At 41.0% G+C, this 19077-nt stretch overlaps 1 protein-coding gene across 3 annotated transcripts in view; it reads left to right on the plus strand.

The window, feature by feature from the left end:
• The window catches only part of ssx2ipa (synovial sarcoma, X breakpoint 2 interacting protein a), a 37266-nt gene extending 21540 nt beyond the window's left edge, over positions 1–15726 (plus strand). For 2 of the 3 annotated variants that reach the window (XM_067452273.1, XM_067452275.1), the window contains 8 exons: positions 358–433; positions 520–700; positions 857–1004; positions 2447–2583; positions 2732–2905; positions 11773–11890; positions 12083–12233; positions 14976–15726. In XM_067452273.1, the coding sequence (XP_067308374.1) occupies positions 358–433; positions 520–700; positions 857–1004; positions 2447–2583; positions 2732–2905; positions 11773–11890; positions 12083–12233; positions 14976–15087 (1097 nt within the window). In that variant the 3' untranslated portion in view covers positions 15088–15726. The remainder of the gene's footprint in view (positions 1–357; positions 434–519; positions 701–856; positions 1005–2446; positions 2584–2731; positions 2906–11772; positions 11891–12082; positions 12234–14975) is intronic. The other variant, XM_067452274.1, reaches the window with a different exon arrangement.
• The last annotated feature ends 3351 nt before the right edge of the window (positions 15727–19077 follow it).

Here is a 19077-nt window from a genome sequence, read left to right on the forward strand (position 1 = left end):
TTCAACTATGAGAGACAGAATAAGAAAAAAAAATCCCGAAAATCACAGTCTGATTTTTAAAGAATTTATTTGCAAATTATGGTTATGCAAAAAAAAAAAAAAAAAAAAAAAAAGCTAGCATAATCTATAATTACACTGTTGCCCTTCCCTAACCTACCCATACAGTCAAACCTGTCAAACCCATATCTAGCTCAATGGCAGCATCAGTGATTTGCAATAAACATCAGATAAGTACATTGTATCTAACAATTTTTATAATTTTTCTGAGGCAAGTAAAGTAAAAAAGTAAAATAATTCACAGTATCCAGAAAGTTTTGAACAGTCCATGCACGGTTATAACATCTCTCTTTTTTTCAGCCATTGAAGTGTCAAACTATGTGGGAAGGTCCGATGGCAAGAGAGGCCTTTGGAAGACGGGCAAGATGGAGGCCAGGTAACCTCCTGTGCTCATGTGGGTCTTCGTGTCGTGGCCGTTTCTAGCAATGAATCAATGTAAATCATTTTCTATTGTGTTGTCAGACACGAGGGTGAGATGTACCGGGCTCTGCTGAGTGACTATGAGACGCGGCAGAGATCTCTGATGCTGGAGAACTCTGAGCTTAAGAAAGTCTTGCAGCACATGAAGAAGGACATGATCGCCATTCTGAGTCCAAAGAAACTCCGCATCAAAACAGAGCCGGCAGACGACAGCCTCGAGCAGGTCTGAGCTCTTCCCTCATGCTCCTTTAGAAGCAATGCGTTGCTTAAGGTTGTAAATGGCATTCTACATCATTTGTGTCTGGAAGATGAACGAAAATCTTGTTGGTTTGGAACGACATTAGTGTGAGTGAAGTTCCTTGTCGTTGTGTGACACCAGGCTGGCTCTGAGGGTGAGGAAGAGACGACGGACTCCAGTCGAGAGACTCTCGAGCTGTCGTGTGAACAGGCGCGCGAGCAGCTCACCAACAGCATCCGCCTGCAGTGGAGGAGGCTCAAAAGCCACATGGAGAGACTCGACAGCCAAGGTAAAATATATCGAGTGTTATCTCACCCTCTCATTCTTGGGGCGGCAGTGGCTCAGGGCGGCAGTGGCTCAGTGGTTCATGTAGGTTGTCTACAAACCGAAAGGTTGGTGGTTCGATCCCCGGTTCCACCTGACCAAGTGTCGAGGTGTCTTGGGCAAGACACCTAACCCCCAGCTGCTCCCGATGAGCTGGATGGTGCCTTACATGGCTGACATCGCCGTCGGTGTATGAATGGGTGAATGTGAGGCAAAAATGTAAAGCGCTTTGGATGGCCATAGGGTCTGTTAAAAGCGCTATATAAATGCAGTCCATTTACCATTTAAAGGAAGCGTATTCAAGATTGTGGCCAAAACTGGTACCGCAATCACTTTCAAATTACTGTAGAGCGGGTGTATCCCCTCTCCCCCTCCCCCTGACTTGAGGTTGCCAGATAGGCTGCAGGAACGTTTGTAGCTGCAGCTGTGGTAACTAGAGCAGAGCTGGCAACCCGGATGCCGAAACACTAATGACTCCGTTACACATTTTCCACCAAAATGAACCGGGTGCTAGTTCAGAGCCAGTTCGTTGTTGGTTCGACTGAGGAGCCTTCTAAGAACCGGTTTGCTTTTCTACATGCTGAGGGCCACAACAGAGCCAGGTCTTACATCAGTGTATACGTCTCTTCTTTCTCAGCAACGCTAGCAGGGCAGCGAGAAACAAAAACACATCAAAACATAGCGAATCCAACGCATTCATGCTATTTAAAAAACGGCTGATCTCAAGTTTGTGTTCATCTCGTTGACCCCGCCCCCAGCGCCTGACGTAATCGGTTCTTACTTCTAGCCCAGCAATGTTTTGGTGCTACTTAAAAAACACTTTTCCTGGCTCGGAGCTGGTGCTATGGGTGTGGAAACACAAAGAACCGATTTGAAACTAGGCTCTGGCTCCAAACTAGCACTAACACTGCCTTGGTAGAAAAGGGGTATGTGGTTGGCAGATAGGTGGAGGGTGGAGCTTCAGACCAAAACACAACATGTCAACATCAACGTCAGTTGTGGGCTGCAACAACAACTTATAAATGACAATATCCCGGCCAGACTACTGTTGTCAGTGATATGAGTATTTGAAATTAACATGATTTCTTAATGTCTAGTGACATATCAGGGCCATTTTATGATTAATTGAAATCCATTTCGTACATACAGTTCCTTGAAAGGGTTTTTTCTTATGATTTCTGGAGATTAGATTATGAAGTTATTTTGCATCAAAAAAGTTCAGATGTTTGTAGAAACATAAACATAAAATTTACATCTGCATCAGATCTGCTCAAAATGTACTAACTACTGTCAAATTTGCATTTCTAAAACACAAAACATGTAATATTATTAGTATCGCACTTCAAATAGCTGAAGATGCGCATCATCAAATGGGTCTTGATGAGTATTTATGCTTGTGTGTGTCAGTGTCACTGGTGGCGTGTCAGGAGCGTGAAGGAGAGGAGCTGATGTCTAGGAAGGAGCACGAGGAGGAGGTGCAGCGGATGAGACTGGAGCTACAGCAGTGTAAAGAGTTCATTCACATGCAGCAGCAGCTTCTACAGGTGACCGATATCTATACACATCAAACGCTAATGTGCAGCACTGGCTAAGTGACCCGTAAAGACCTCTGTAGTGTCTGGTCCCATGCTTGAGCTAAAGCGTAGATCATGTGCTTGCACTTGTGTTGCCTTCATGGCGGTGTGTTTACAGCAGCAGCTAAGCGCCTCATGTGATGACGAGACCGCAGCTCTGCTGAATGACTGCTACACGCTGGAGGAGAAGGAGCGGCTGAAAGAAGAATGGCGACTCTTCAATGAGCAGAAAAGGAACTTTGAGCGAGAAAGGAAGAATTTTACTGAAGCTGCTATTCGATTGGGACATGAGGTACTGAATGAATACTATTAACTTTATTACAATTAAAAAGTTATGAATTGAGAAGTCAGATTTGTCTCAAACATTTGACATAGAGGTCAGTGTGCTATTAAAAACACACTGCAAAAACACACTTCAAGTTTCAGAACTCTAATGCCAAAATTACTTTTATTCAAGCAAGCTGCTAGAACAGCCCATTTTCTTCTGGCTTTTATGTAATATCGATGAATGCATCAACACAGGATGAACGCTCTTTAAGTTCATGTCTCTATGAAGCCCCTCCTTCTGAAAAACACAATGTGCTCTGATTGGTCGGCTGGAGCAGTGTGTTGTGATTTGGCCAAGGGCTTCCAGCGTGTTTGGGAAATGTCCCGGCCCTTACCATAACTGCCTAGCCTGGCAAGCCAGACCCAAATCAAGATGTTTGGTCTGGGAACTCGCCATTGACAGGGCTCAATCTGAATGTCAGGATAAACGGTTGTGTTTCAAACCCCCTCTGCACGCAATTGGATAGCGCTACAGCCAACCAGAGCAACGTGAGGCGGAGCTAGTTGATAATTAAACTTTCGCCATAAATGGTCGGCAAACTCAGATCATGCTTCTTTTTAAGAATGATTTCGGTGCCGTTCTTTTCTTTAAAGAAAAGCTTAACTTAAGTCGCGGCCAAAGCAGACTTGAAAGACCGACGTTCGCCAGCTTCTTTGTTTACAAGAAGCACACGAAACCTCCGCAACTCTGCAGTCATTATGTTAACAGGGTCCCCGCGGAGTCTTAAAAAGTCTTATATTTCAAAATCAAAATGTAAGGCCTTAAAAAGACTTAAATTCGCGGAAGCATTACGCTCTTAAATAATGTTAAACAGGTCTTAATTTTCCTACGTCCATGTAACGCTACCTCATTGAAATGCTTCCGCCTCCCGCAGCGCGTGTGTGTTTGTTCCGTGGTGTTTGGAGTTTGTTCTTTCGCTAGTTCAAATATTGTTTGCTCTATTACAACTACACATTAGACAAGCATGCGTCTTATATTGCAGCCAATCAGCTTTCATGTTATTGGCAATAGCCTCTTTCTGATTGTACCCCACAGACGCATAAAACAGATTTTATTCCTCAGCTGACGGTTCTTCCAGTTCCGCGGTCCTGAACGCGAAGGCAAATCTTTATCACCATCTAATATACCCGATTGCACTAAAGAGTTAATAATAGTGATGTAAACTCCGAACTCTGATGTCAGACTGCGTGTTTGCTGCCTGTCAGCGCTCGCGCGAGTGTATTGAATGCTATTTCTAGACTCATTAGCCTACTCTTGAATGATCAAATACACACATTGGCCCTCATTTATCAAAAGTGCGTACACCAAATTTCCAGCGTACACCTTGCGTACACCCAAACCCACGGTGACTTTGAGATTTATCAATATGGACGTTGGCGTACGGCACGCTCAAATCCTACGCCAGCTCAGGAGGTGGTGTACGCACGTTTGAGTTAGTGGGAAAATGCGCAGAAAAGCAATTCCTAACATCACAAAACGCACTGACAAGATATGCTATATGACCCACTGTTAAAAACCACAAAAACAACATTCATAGTTTATTTTTGTGCAACATGAACGTCAATGTTTAATTTTTGTGACTTTACCAAAGCGTTTGATTTGTAGGCATATGTATTCCTCCAGTCGCGAGCCTGTGCGCTTTATCTGATGTTTCAGGCCCGCCTGGCTCAGCAGCTGCGCACGGACTGGGACTAAAATAATTCAGACTGACAAAATAATAAAAATGACCTTCTTCTTTTAAATAATAATAAAATCAATAAAAACGACATTCTTCTTCTAAATAACAAGCGTCATTAAGAATAATAATCATAATAATAAAAAGAAGAATCTTACAAATTGTCATGTAATTATTAATGTGAATTAATCTTACTCCACATCACATCATCATCACTATTGTACACCCCAATACATGTGCCGTGATACGAAATTAAATGCTATTTTTTTCAAAACGTGCTGTAAAATAATGCAGTGATGGTAATTTATCATCCAAACAGCTATTTAAACTGCTGGAGTGCGCTTCTCACTCTTGAGTCTTGAGTACTACTGAAATTGATTGGGTCGTGACGCATGCTGGGAAGATGGCCGCATGAACACGTTTGTCCTCTCCTGATCAGTACAAATCCTTAAATAATTATATATCTAGGTGTTTATATTGTCTAAATAAGTAAGTAATTGACTATTTAAGATTGTGCCTCGAACTCTTGGGAATTTTGAATTGTTTGGAGTTGTATTATGGCTGATAATACGCGTCAACGCCATAAGAAGGACGCCGACGGTGAACAGTCCTCTTTAATGAATGAATTGCGTGCGCTAAGTGTTAAAATGGACAATATGCAGACCAAAATGGACAACATGCAAATCAAAATTGAAACACAGATGGATGTGAAGATTAACACACTCCGCGGAAGTTTGGAGAAATTAATCTCCGATGGACAAGCCGCTTTTAAAAGTGAGCTGGAGAAGGTGGTCAACGAAATGCGCAACAACTTGGATTTGGAAGTCAGTATTTTAAGTTCTAGAATGGAAAGCATTGAAAAAAAAATGAATACAAGGGAGGTGAGGGGCAAGCCCTTTGATCCAGACGTCTCATTGGTTATTGTCGGGCTGCCGCAAGTGGAAGGAGAAGACGTGGAGGCCAAAGTTAAAGAGTTGTTGCGTGAGGGTCTGCGCTGTGACCCGGTGCCAAAGCTGGTGGCCGTGGAGCGCGTAAGGCCGAGAGGTCGACAACCAGGGCTGGTGAAAGCGGAGCTCAAGACAGTACAGGACAAAGTGGCTGTGCTTCGTAGGAAGTCTAAGCTTAAGGATCACGACAACTACCGAAGAGTGTATGTATCGTCTGCGAAATCGCACGCTGAGCGGCTCATGGATTTCAATCTGCGAACTCTCCTTCGAGAGATCCCATCGGCAAAGGATTACTATTTGGCGGGTAACGGGAGGCTGATTAAACGTTCGGAGAATGATGTGGAAAGAGGGCCACGGGTGTGACGAGATTATGCCCAGCCTGTAAGTACCGACTTTGTTTTGGTTCATTGGAACGTAAATGGATGGACGCCAAATAACTGTAAACTTAGAGCGCATCTTCTCCTTTCGCTGGAGCCAGATATAATCTCTTTAAACGAGACTCATCTATATAATTTTGTACCTGAGCTTGATGGCTTTACCTGGATTGGGCATAACCGCGCTGTGCATAAAAGAGCTGTTAAAGGCTCTGGTGGTGTGGGTGTTTTTGTTAAAAACACTATTTTGGATAATTTTTCAATGAGAACTGACAAGACTTATGAGGGATTACTGTGTTTACGCTTTGAGCATGATGTGTCACGATATTCGTTTATGGTAATCTCTTGTTATTTGTCCCCTGAAACCTCGACATGGGGTCGTAATGCGGATCCTTTCTTTGCACATTTACTTTCATTAATATATGCGACTGATGCTGACTCTGTTTATATTTGTGGAGATTTAAATAGTCGCATCGCGCACCTCAAAGATTATGTTGAGGATGATGATATTCCCTCAAGGGTGGTGTTGGACACAAGCTCAAATAAACATGGGGGAACGTTTATTGAATTTCTTAAAGATTCTAAATGTTGTGTTTTGAATGGAAGAGTAACCCCAGAAAATGATAATTTTACTTCTATATCTGTCAGAGGTAAAGCAGTGGTTGATTATATTGTGACGCCACATGTAGATTTAAATACCTGTGTAGAATTTAAAGTTTTCACCCCTTTGGGCCTAGTAGGAAAAAATGAGCAGCAGGTGATCAACCTGATAGATGATAGAAGTAGGCTCCCTGATCATTCTGTGTTATATTTACGTTTTAAAACACAAGATGCAGGCTTTATAAAAAGCATATATATTGGTTTGAAAAGTAAAAGTCCAATGAGAATGTTGCATGATAATTTTCTGGAGTCTGAGGTCTGCTATAAAGCTCTGAATGACATTGCAGACCAATTAGAGAATGGGGAAAAAACACAAGAAAATGTGAATCATTGCTATGACCGGCTTTGTGGGACTTTACATGGAGAAATTGCTAAATATAGACCCAAATCGAGTAGAAGAGGCAATAAAAAGACATACAAAATTAAACAACCCTATTGGAATAATGAACTACAGAGTATGTGGCTAAATCTTCGTATGGCAGAGAAAAAATATTTACATTGCAAAGAACAGATTTTGAAAAGAGATCTATTTGCTGTATTTAAAAACCGTCAGAATAATTTTGATAAAACATTGAGATTTTATAAAAGACGCTTTAGGAGAGGAAAAGCTCTTCAGCTACAACAGTATCTGCAGAGTAACAATTCACAGCTGTTCTGGAGAGAAATTAATAAGCTTGGACCGAAAAGGAAAAAGCTAATTCCACATGAGATTGTCATAGACACAGGGGAATCTATATTTACAACAGAGCAAGTGATGAGTAGATGGGAGACAGATTATAGTAACTTGTATGCATGCAACGCCACCCAGCAGTTTGATGATGAGTTTTTAGTAAATACTTTCAGATCTAAAATGTTATTTGAACATAAACGTCCATTTCTGCCCTTTATTAATGATGTTTTAAATCGTGAGATTACTTTGGAGGAGGTGCAGATTGTTATTGAAAAGACTAAACCATATAAAGCTGTTGGTGTGGATGAATTGTCTAATGAGGTCCTTAAATGTCCTAAGTTGTTAAGGATTTTGTTTTGTTTATTTAAATATTGTTTTCAAAGTGGTTTTATACCATCAGTGTGGTATAAGTCTATTATCCAGCCTATCCCCAAGTCTTCTCAAGCTGATCCAAGAGACCCCCTGAATTACAGAGGCATCAGTTTGATAAGTACAGTTTATAAAGTGTTCTCTGGTATCCTCAACAACCGGCTTTGTGAATTTTTAGAAATTAATAAAATCTTGGTGGATGAGCAGAATGGATTTAGGAAAAATAGAGCGTGTATCGACCACATTTATGTTTTGTCCACAGTGGTGAGAGCAAGACTGCAGGAAGGTAAAAGTACTTTTGTTTGTTTTGTTGATTTTAAAAAAGCTTTTGATTGGATAAACAGAGACCTTTTGGAATATAAGTTAATTATGTGTGGCATTGATGGTCATTTTTATAAATCCATTAAAGCCCTGTACAAGGCTCCATTAGCCTGTGTACAGGTGAATGAGCTAAGGACAGGTTGGTTTCGTACTCCATTTGGAGTGAAACAAGGAGACGTCCTCTCGCCAACTCTTTTTGCAATCTATGTGAATGACCTAGCTCAAGAAATAAAGAGCGCTAACTTGGGTATAGACATGGATGATCTGAATGTCAACATACTATTGTACGCTGATGATATTGTTTTGATTGCTGACGAGGAGGCAAAACTACAGAAGATGTTGGATATTATGTATAAATGGTGTAACAAATGGAGACTTGCCATTAATGGAGATAAAACACAAATAGTCCACTTTAGAAAGCATTTTGTACCTCAGAGTAATTATGAATTCTATTTCGGACAAACATTACTGATGTATTCTGTTACTTATAAGTATCTTGGTTTTGTTTTTCATGAAAATGTGAATTTTTCAGAAGGCAGACGAGTGTTATCAGAGTCTGCTGGGAGGGCACTTGGAGCCGTGGTTAATAAGATGAAGGTTTGCCCTGAGCTGAGTTTTGACACATTTACTAAATTGTATGATTCAATTGTTAGACCTGTGCTGTTCTATGCTGCTGGAGTATGGGGCTTTGAAGATGCTCCAGAATGTAATATGGTCCAAAGTAGAGCTATGAGATATTATCTTGGAGTACATAGATTTACTGCTAGGACGGCCATAGAGGGTGACATGGGCTGGGAGCCTTGTGTGGTCACACAAAGAGCAGAAGTCCTTAGGCTATGGAACCGCCTTGTGTGTTTACCTGAGGAAAGACTCACACGAAAAGTGTTTAACTGGGATAGAGCTCACGGACATCCCTGGTCCAGGGAGGTCCTTGAGATCTTCTCAGTAGTAAATTTACAACAATTGTTTTTGAATAGTATAAAGTGCAAGATCACCAATATTAGACAAATATTATTTGATACTTATAAAGATCAGTGGAAATTAGAGATACTACGGAAGCCTAAATTAAGAAGTTATGTGCAGTTTAAGGAAAATTTCTTTACTGAATCTTATGTCAAATATAATTTGAAAAGAAGACAGAGGTCTCTATGTGCTCAGCTTAGAGCTGGTGTGCTGCCCCTAGAGGTGGAAGTGGGGCGCTTTAAGGGACTCCCAGAGGAGGACAGGTTATGTTCTGTATGTGATTTATGTGTGGTGGAGGATGAATTTCACTTTTTGTTTTATTGCCCACTGTATAATAATTTAAGAATCGGTTTGTATAATTTGATGCAACAGAAAAATCCAGATTTGTTTTGGTTGCCTGAAGGTGAAATTATGTTCTGGTTGTTTGAAAATGAAATTTTTTGTCTGGCAACCTTTGTTGAGAAGGCATGGACATTACGACAAAAGACTTTGTACCCTGACAGGAGGTAATTTAATTGTGAGTATGTCAGGATGTTGGGGCTTATTATATTGTTTTTTATTGTATGTATATTAGGGCTGTAACGATATGCGATATGAAATCGAAATCGCAATACGCAGGTCCACGAACCTGTATCGCGATGTGAGAAGGCAGAATCGCGACACACCCCTTCCAACTCCCAGAATTATCCTTCCTGTCCAGGTCCAACTTTTAAGTCAGCAGTATGGCAACATTTCAGCTACCCGGTGGAGAACAAGGATGGCAATCGTGTAGTTGACCCACACAATTTGCCGTAAGTGTTTCAAGAAGCTTCCCCAACCGGCTGGCATCCTGGTGTGAGAGTGGCGTTTCTGTTGCGTGTCATCCGCATTTCTCTTTCTTTGCACACCAGAAGCGTGTCTGACGCGGCGCTTCTGTTGGTATTGATGTACAGGAGGCCCTATACTTCATGTTAAATATATATTGCCTATTGGTACCGCAAAGAAAACGTCGGCAGTAGCCTATTGACCATACAGATATATGGTATTGACGGCAAAATAGGCTACAGAATACTGTACAGAATAAAACTGTTTTGTCCCCCCCATATCGAGGTTTGTATCGTACCGTGGGTCAAAAATCGTGATACGAACCGAATCGTGGGTTTGGTGTATCGTTACAGCCCTAATGTATATAATCTTGACGGTCATCTTTCCAAATGATTGGATAGTGTCATATAAGTCCATGTGGGCTGGGCACCATGAGTGCATGACACTTAAATAAAATATTCATTCATTCATTCATTCTCAATCTCCACACTATTAACAGTACTCGTTATTTGTGTCCATATTTTGTTTTTGTAGGTGCCTTTAATTCCACTCTTTAAACTCCCAAATAAAACAATTTTGGGTTTTTTTTCCAATTCCCTGGTGATCTCGATGGGCGCGCGTCTCAATCATCTCAATAGGATCGTCAGTGATCAGGGAGTCAGCCCATTGACTTATGCCCTAATCAGTGCCCTGACTAGTGGACTAGTGAGATGATTGAGCGCGCCCGATCTCCACGTCGGAGAAGTTTCGCTTCTTTGCCGTCTTCTGTTTGTCCATGGCGTAAAATGAGGGCGTGGGGGAGGCAGAGACTTGAATATATAGGGGCGTGTTATTCTAATGACGATCGTTTTCAGCCGCCGCATTTATCAAGGGCAGGTATTGCGTACACCTGGATTGCAGAGGTACGCACAGCTTCATAAATCAGGCGGTGAGAGGAGTGTAAGCATAATCTTACGCCAACATATACACCAGTTTCTACGCAAGATTGATAAATGAGGGCCATTATGCATAGATCCATATCCTGACTTGAGTAAAAAACTTTGGGAACTGTCGAATCCATATGGTAAAGCCTGACCTGCTGACATCGCGACTGATAAACTGAATCCATTCTCTACTAATTCTCTGGGCGGGAAAAGCAGAGGAAGGGGTGGTAACCTTTCCTGGTATGACATCATAACAGGAGAATTCAAGATCAGCTCGTCTGAGTTCTCATTTTCTTAAAGGCAGAGAAAGACAGTAAGAACTTGGTTTACACCAATCAAAATTTCTAACCTCTTAGGGACAATATCCAGGCTAGGGGAACTCATATTAATGTTGAAAAACCTCATCAAATTAAATGCCATGGGAACTTTAAGCCCGCCCACCGACTCTATACACAATGTGATTGGCCTGACCAGAGTTTGTTTTTTTCAGTTCGCAAGTCTATGGAGAGTTGCTAGATGACGCTCGCGGCAAATTAGATTGACTGCCGCTAGGTTTCGTCTAGATTTCTAGGCTAGTTTCAACACACTACAGAGGCCCTGTCCCAAATGGCTCCCTAAACCCTCACGGTTTTCCTCTTGAGTTCACACTTTCACGATGTAATGCCGCATTGACTGCCAGGTATAAGTCCTCTGCGTAGCTCGCAGTCTTGCGGGCTCAGCAGAAGTGAATGACGAATGGGACACCCTGCGGTCTTGTGGACTTAACGGACATGAGCACGCAGCGGCCATTGTAAGTCCTCAAGACTGAAAGCGCACATGAAGTGTGCCATTTGGGACAGGACCTTACTAACTCAACCATACCCGCCCATTTATTCTGCATATGAATTATGTAAATGAGGGGTATTGTGACGTGTTGGTTCCTGGAAGAAAACTCAAGACTACAATGGCGTTCCAAGGAGTTCAGAAACACTGACACTGATATAAAGAACTCCAATTCAGCAACATTACACACTACGCACGTAAAGATGATTATGGAAAACAGCAGAATAGGTCCTTTTTAATTAAATGTCCTTTTTTAACCAAAATAGGGTTAACCTACTTGCTATTTGTTTCTTCCCTATTTAGAGGAAATCGTTTGAGGAGGATCGAGCTGCATGGCTGAAGACCCAGTTTTTGAACATGACTCCATTTGTAGACCGTAAAAGACCTGCGTTGCCTGAACCTCACAGTGCTTTATCCGTCAGTGAGTATCAGTGGGGATCCTACAAAACCACCCATATCTCATATTTCCTCTGTGGGGACCAACTGATTGATTGTTAATTAGGGGGGACCTCAGGTTTCATATGCATCACTGTGTGTGAAGCTTGCCATATATTTTGTAGTCAGTTCCTCAAGTTCATTCATTTAGGATCATTTTGAATCCACATATCTCTAGATACTGAACCTGAGGCCAAACTGCAGTCCACCCCACCCCTCCAGACCAGGTCCTTGTCCTACACGGCGTTCTCCACCCCTAAATCTATGCCGGTGAAGATGCCCTCCACTGCTGACCTGTACCGTACACTACACCTCATTCCAGAGAGCAGGTATTCTCGTGTCTGTGAGCTTTAAAGAAATAAAAGCCCCCTACATTATAAATGGACACTGGAGCTGCACTATATAGGGGATAGGGAATGATCAGACTGCACTATATAGGGGATGGGGAACGATCAGATAGTGCACTATATAGGGGATATGGAATGATCAGACAGTGCACTATATAGGGGATATGGAATGATCAGACAGTGCGCTATATAGGGGATATGGAATGATCAGACAGTGCGCTATATAGGGGATATGGAATGATCAGACAGTGCGCTATATAGGGGATATGGAATGATCAGACAGTGCGCTATATAGGGGATATGGAATGATCAGACAGTGCGCTATATAGGGGAAATGGAATGATCAAACAGTGCACTATTTAGGGGATAGGGAACAATCAGACTGCACTATATAGGGGATATGGAATGATCAGACAGTTCACTATATAGGGAATAGGGAATGATCAAACTGCACTATATAGGGTATATGGAATGATCAGACTGCACTATATGGGGGATATGGAATGATCAGACTGCACTATATAGGGGATATGGAATGATCAGACTGCACTATATAGGGGATATGGAATGATCAGACTGCACTATATAGGGGATATGGAATGATCAGACTGCACTATTTAGGGGATAGGGAATGATCAGACTGCACTATATAGGGGATATGGAATGATCAGACTGCACTATATAGGGGATAGGGAACGATTCAGACAGTGCACTATATAGGGGATAGGGAATGATCAGACTGCACTATATAGGGGATGGGGAACGATCAGATAGTGCACTATATAGGGGATATGGAATGATCAGACAGTGCACTATACAGGGGATATGGAATGATCAGACAGTGCGCTATATAGGGGATATGGAATGATCAGACTGCACTATATAGGGGATATGGAATGATCAGACAGTGCGCTATATAGGGGATATGGAATGATCAGACAGTGCGCTATATAGGGGAAATGGAATGATCAAACAGTGCGCTATATAGGGGATATGGAATGATCAGACTGCACTATATAGGGGATATGGAATGATCAGACAGTGCGCTATATAGGGGAAATGGAATGATCAGACAGTGCGCTATATAGGGGAAATGGAATGATCAAACAGTGCACTATTTAGGGGATAGGGAACAATCAGACTGCACTATATAGGGGATATGGAATGATCAGACAGTTCACTATATAGGGAATAGGGAATGATCAAACTGCACTATATAGGGTATATGGAATGATCAGACTGCACTATATGGGGGATATGGAATGATCAGACTGCACTATATAGGGGATATGGAATGATCAGACAGTGCACTATATAGGGGATATGGAATGATCAGACAGTGCGCTATATAGGGGATATGGAATGATCAGACAGTGCGCTATATAGGGGATATGGAATGATCAGACAGTGCGCTATATAGGGGATATGGAATGATCAGACAGTGCGCTATATAGGGGAAATGGAATGATCAAACAGTGCACTATTTAGGGGATAGGGAACAATCAGACTGCACTATATAGGGGATATGGAATGATCAGACAGTTCACTATATAGGGAAAAGGGAATGATCAAACTGCACTATATAGGGTATATGGAATGATCAGACTGCACTATATGGGGGATATTGAATGATCAGACTGCACTATATAGGGGATATGGAATGATCAGACTGCACTATATAGGGGATATGGAATGATCAGACTGCACTATATAGGGGATATGGAATGATCAGACTGCACTATTTAGGGGATAGGGAATGATCAGACTGCACTATATAGGGGATATGGAATGATCAGACTGCACTATATAGGGGATAGGGAACGATTCAGACAGTGCACTATATAGGGGATAGGGAATGATCAGACTGCACTATATAGGGGATATGGAATGATCAGACTGCACTATATAGGGGATAGGGAACGATAAGACAGTGCACTATATAGGGGATAGGGAACGATCAGACAGTGCACTATATAGGGGATATGGAATGATCAGACAGTGCACTATATAGGGGATATGGAACGATTCAGACACTTTGTTACGTTAAATGGCGAAGCTCTGGTCCAGAGTCATGATAGCACAAAGCGGGTCATGTGATCAAGTCATCCAAAGCGAAATGGAGGAGATTGTGGCTTTACCGAGCTCAACGGCTCTGGCCGAGCTGTGATTTATAAGCTAAACGTTATTGGCTATTTTTAAAAAAGGTGAGCAGCTGCTTTGTGATCCCACCCTGTCTTCCCGTTTCAGTGGAAATTACGTCAAAACATATAATATGATATTGAACAATGCTGCATGTTTCAGTTGGACTTGAACTGATGACCAGTTGCAAATGTTTTACAAAGTACACATCGCTGCACCAATACAATGTGCAACACTTTACATTTTACAAACAAATTATGTGTAAAACCTAAGAACTTTAACATACACTAGAAAGTTTTCCTTGACATCTTGTGGGTTTGGGGCATGCGATTTCCTGAACATGATGAATGATGGGATATGCTTAGCCTTAAATACGGCTCTGAAATGATAGAGATTGTGTCTCGGGTTTGTAGAATTATGGGTTTTAATGCACATTTAATCCATACTTCCTGTTGCTTACTCATGCTCTCAAGTTCTCAAGACTGCAAGTGTTGAAACTGGGACAGGACCAGATGTGTTGTCTGAGTAAATAAGTAGCATAACTCCAGTCCTCTGCTCACACCACGTGTTTTCTGTCTCTTGCAGAGGCCACGGGAAGTGTCCGAGCGCTGAGATGTTGACTAAGTCACGGCTGCGCAGTTGCTCTACAGACTGCAGCGTCATCTCATTGGTCAGAGACGAGAGCAGCCCCATCTGACGGTACGCCAGTATTACACTGATCTCACACTACTGAAGATATGCTAGCGTCACGGGAGTCTTCCTTTCATCCCCATCACTGGATGACCAACCACATGCTCCTCCTCTGATGTGCTGTTGTCCCTGTAGGGGTTGAATAAAACACATGGTGTGCTTAGCTGGATCAAATTGATCTCCGAGACAATCATTTGGTCACTTCTGAATCTCATAATGATAAACATGTGAAGTGGCCAATGTGTGTTTTGTATGGTAGTAATAAGATTGATTTAAAAATACAACCGATTGTGTGATGTTTGTGTGGGCTGTATATGTTACATTAACTCATGAAGCACTTTTAAGAGAAGCGATGTTTAATGTAGCTTAATTGTTAATATAAATTGATATTATTAGTCTTGGCCTAGAGTTCCTCAACATTTTGTACTTTTATCATAATTGAGAGATGCTCAGTACAATGCATTAATCTCTTTTAATGCAAAACATGGAATGGGTTGGTTTTTCCACTTGAATGTTGAATATTTATATTGAAAAATCAAGAATGTCTTGGGTAGAACTTTAAAATCACTTTTAGAATCTATGTTTACACATTTGAAGACAGATGTCTTCACTTCAATGCAATAAAGTTTGAAAGATGTGAAAAAGATCTTGAATCAATCATGAAATCGATATTTAGATTTCTTAATGCATGTTACTGGTTACTTGCAACAAGACACAGCTAAGCAAATCACATTCAGATCTGCCTCCGTTTACTTTTTACACAATTCTATCAACAATTGGCAAAAAAAAACAAGGCATTTTACGCTTGCCGACTTTGTAAATGGTAACAAGCAATGGTGACAGAAACCAGGTGTAAACGGGAATATGTCGCCCTCGTCTGGTTAACCAAAATGCATCAGACTACCAGGTGTAAACGGGGCCTAAGGTGAACGCAACAAACTCGTGCAGAAACACGTGTTGTTGTTGCTAGGACATGCATAACAAGTGAAAACAATAGCTGTGTCCCAATTCAGGGGCATTCCAAGGCCGAATGCGTCACGGCGGCGTGATGAAGGCCGTGCCAATTCAAAGGCTCCTTTAAATGCAGCCTACAAATGCTTCCTTTGTTTCCTGCGCCAAGAAGGATCGACCAAGTGGATGCTTTACAGACCAGAATATCCCAGGATTCATTATGAGCTGGTGATGACAGGATTTGTTTGGGGTGAAAAATGCCAGATTTTCTATTTTTTTACCAGATCTAATACAAATATAAAAGAGAAGCTCAATTTGTTACATTTTTGATTTATAACTTAAAGGGTTAGTTCACCCAAAAATTAAAATATTCACATTAATTACTTACCCTAATGTCGTTCGACACCTGTAAGACCTCCTTTCATCTTCGGAACACAAATGAAGATATTTTTGTTGAAATCCGATGGCTCAGAAAGACTCAGACAGGCCTTTATTGACACCAATGTAATTTCCTCTCTCAAGACCCATAAAGGCACTAAAGACGGCGTAACAAAGCCCATTTCACTACAGTGGCTCTACAATAATTTTATGAAGCGACGAGAATTAGTTTTTGTGCGCAAATCCCCCCGAAATATAACCACTTATGTAGTGATGGGCTGATTTCAAAACAAAGATTTGAACTGTTATGAATCAGCGTATCGATTCAGGATTTGGATCGCCAAAGTCATGTGATTTCAGCAGTTTGGCGGTTTGACACCCGGTCCGCATCATGAATCGATACGCTGATTCATAACCGTTGGAAACTTTTTGAACTTGGCCCATCACTCTATAAGCTATTAGTTTTCGTGCGCAAAAAAACATTCTCGCCGCTTCATAAAATTATTGTCGAGACACTGCAGTGAGATGAACTTTGTAACAACATTTTAGTGCCTTTTATGGCTTTATTTAGTGTGTAATGTTGCTGTTTGAGCATAAACAGTATCTGCAAAGTTACAGCGCTGAAAGTTCATTGCAAACAGAGATATTGTCTTTTAAAGTGATGGCAGTTTATTGCCTACAAAAACGGCTGGTTTGGACTACAACAAGCTTCTTCCCGGGTTGGTGACATCATAAACCCTTGCTATTAACATAAACACTGCCCCAGATGCGACATCAGATCATTTCCTGCTTACATGTTCATGGGTCTTATCCGAACTGTGCTACGTGAGAGGAAAAAAATCGGAAATGGGTCACTTGAACCGTGTAGTGTAAATGTGGCCATAGTCTGAAGCAACAAAAAAATGACCCAAAATATACTGTGATTTTCTTTGAAGTCGGTCAGCTCAGACTGGAAAAAAATCTGGCCAGAACAGCTCTACAGTTGACAACTCCAGACTGTAATTTAGGGCAAAAAAACATCCATTTAAGCCGTGTGGAGGAGAGTTGAAGTCAGGTCAACTTTATGGTAATAAGCTATGACACAGTTCAGTGGCAACCATTCAGAATGTAGAGCTCCTCCGCTTGAAAGGATTCCAGAGAACACAGTCCTGCAAACTTCGGTTCTGACCACAGTAGTTCAATCTTCTCCGCAGGTAGAGCAATGTCAGACCAAACACAACAACTTCATCTATAGGGATAGGAATTTGATGAGAAGCACAACACTATTCATAGACAACATGTTTCGCTCTAGAATGCTTGTTTTTCATCTGGAATGTAAATCAGTTGCTCAAAACAACACCGACTTGACCAATTGCATTAACCACTTCAAACTGGAGAACAAATAAATGTTAATGTTAAAGACCAGGGCAAGTAAATGTCTCCTAGGAACTGCATGTTATAATTGGACTAGCACTTAACCATGAACACAAAAGCCACACCACACAAATGGCTTTTAATTGGTTTATTTTGTTAGCAAACGTAACTATAAGTTCTTTCCGTCTATCAATTTTTTTTACTTTCCCATTTAAACGATTTCATGAGGTTAACTTGTACCTTTTTTTTTTTTTTTTTTTTTAGGTTAACTTGTACCTTACTTTTGATCAGTCTGCACAAATACCGGTCAACATGATAGTTCCCTTTGCGGCCCCTTTAAATGAAGTAAAAAACAAAGACTAAGATCAAGAATCTTCATCAGAGCGTTCACACATCTTTCTACAGCGTTGTTGGTAGGGCAGCCGTAGGAAATTTTGATGCGCTCTCCTCTTTTTTTTTAACTTCTGTTTCATTTTGACCTAAACTTTGTTCAAGTAAAAAGAGGCACCAAACTAACTGACAAACCTGAATGTATAAAGGTGCGCATGTGTTAAGGTTTCTCTGGTAAACGGCGTAGTTCCATCATGGGGCCCGGTCTTCATACATCGATAACTCAGTTAGCTGGATTTGGGGATTTGGCTTGATCTCGAAATGTTTGGTTCTTCAACGCTCATCCTGGACTTGGTGTCATGGCAACAGGTCCTTAAACCTGTTTGGGAGCGGCTTATTTCATGTAAACAGGATAAGATTGCATCTTGAGGTGATACTTAAAATCTGTCCCAGCCACTGCTACTGTATTACAAGAGTTCATTACTGAACCCGGGGCAATAATGATTTTAAATAATAATAATATAAATGTATTTGAAAATAATAATATGATGTGTAAAAGGTATATAATAGTATAGACACAGCCACTTGATTGATTTATTTGTGATTAAATAATTACTTATAATTATCTTAGAATAAATGTACAACATGGGTAAGACTGAGCCGTGCATTAATTTGAGTTGATATTATGGGATATTATGGGCTTGATGCAGTACAAGAGATGCAGAAAACTTGATCTTGGCCCTTAAAAAAGTTGAATTAATCCTGTCACGTAAAAAATCTGCTTCAAATTGAATAAAAAATTTAATTAATTGCTAATTACAAAAATTTAATACAAATGTAAAGTGTACAAATACCATACAATTGTCAATATAAGTAATTGGGAATCATGTTTAAAAATACTTTTATCTTTTTTTTTTATTATAATTTATGTTGATTTTATGTTTTATAATTTACGTTTGGCTGTTTCCTTACAAAGGTCCTGAAA

Source organism: Pseudorasbora parva, chromosome 9 (assembly GCF_024679245.1).
Source record: "Pseudorasbora parva isolate DD20220531a chromosome 9, ASM2467924v1, whole genome shotgun sequence".
In the NCBI taxonomy this organism is placed as follows: domain Eukaryota; kingdom Metazoa; phylum Chordata; class Actinopteri; order Cypriniformes; family Gobionidae; genus Pseudorasbora; species Pseudorasbora parva.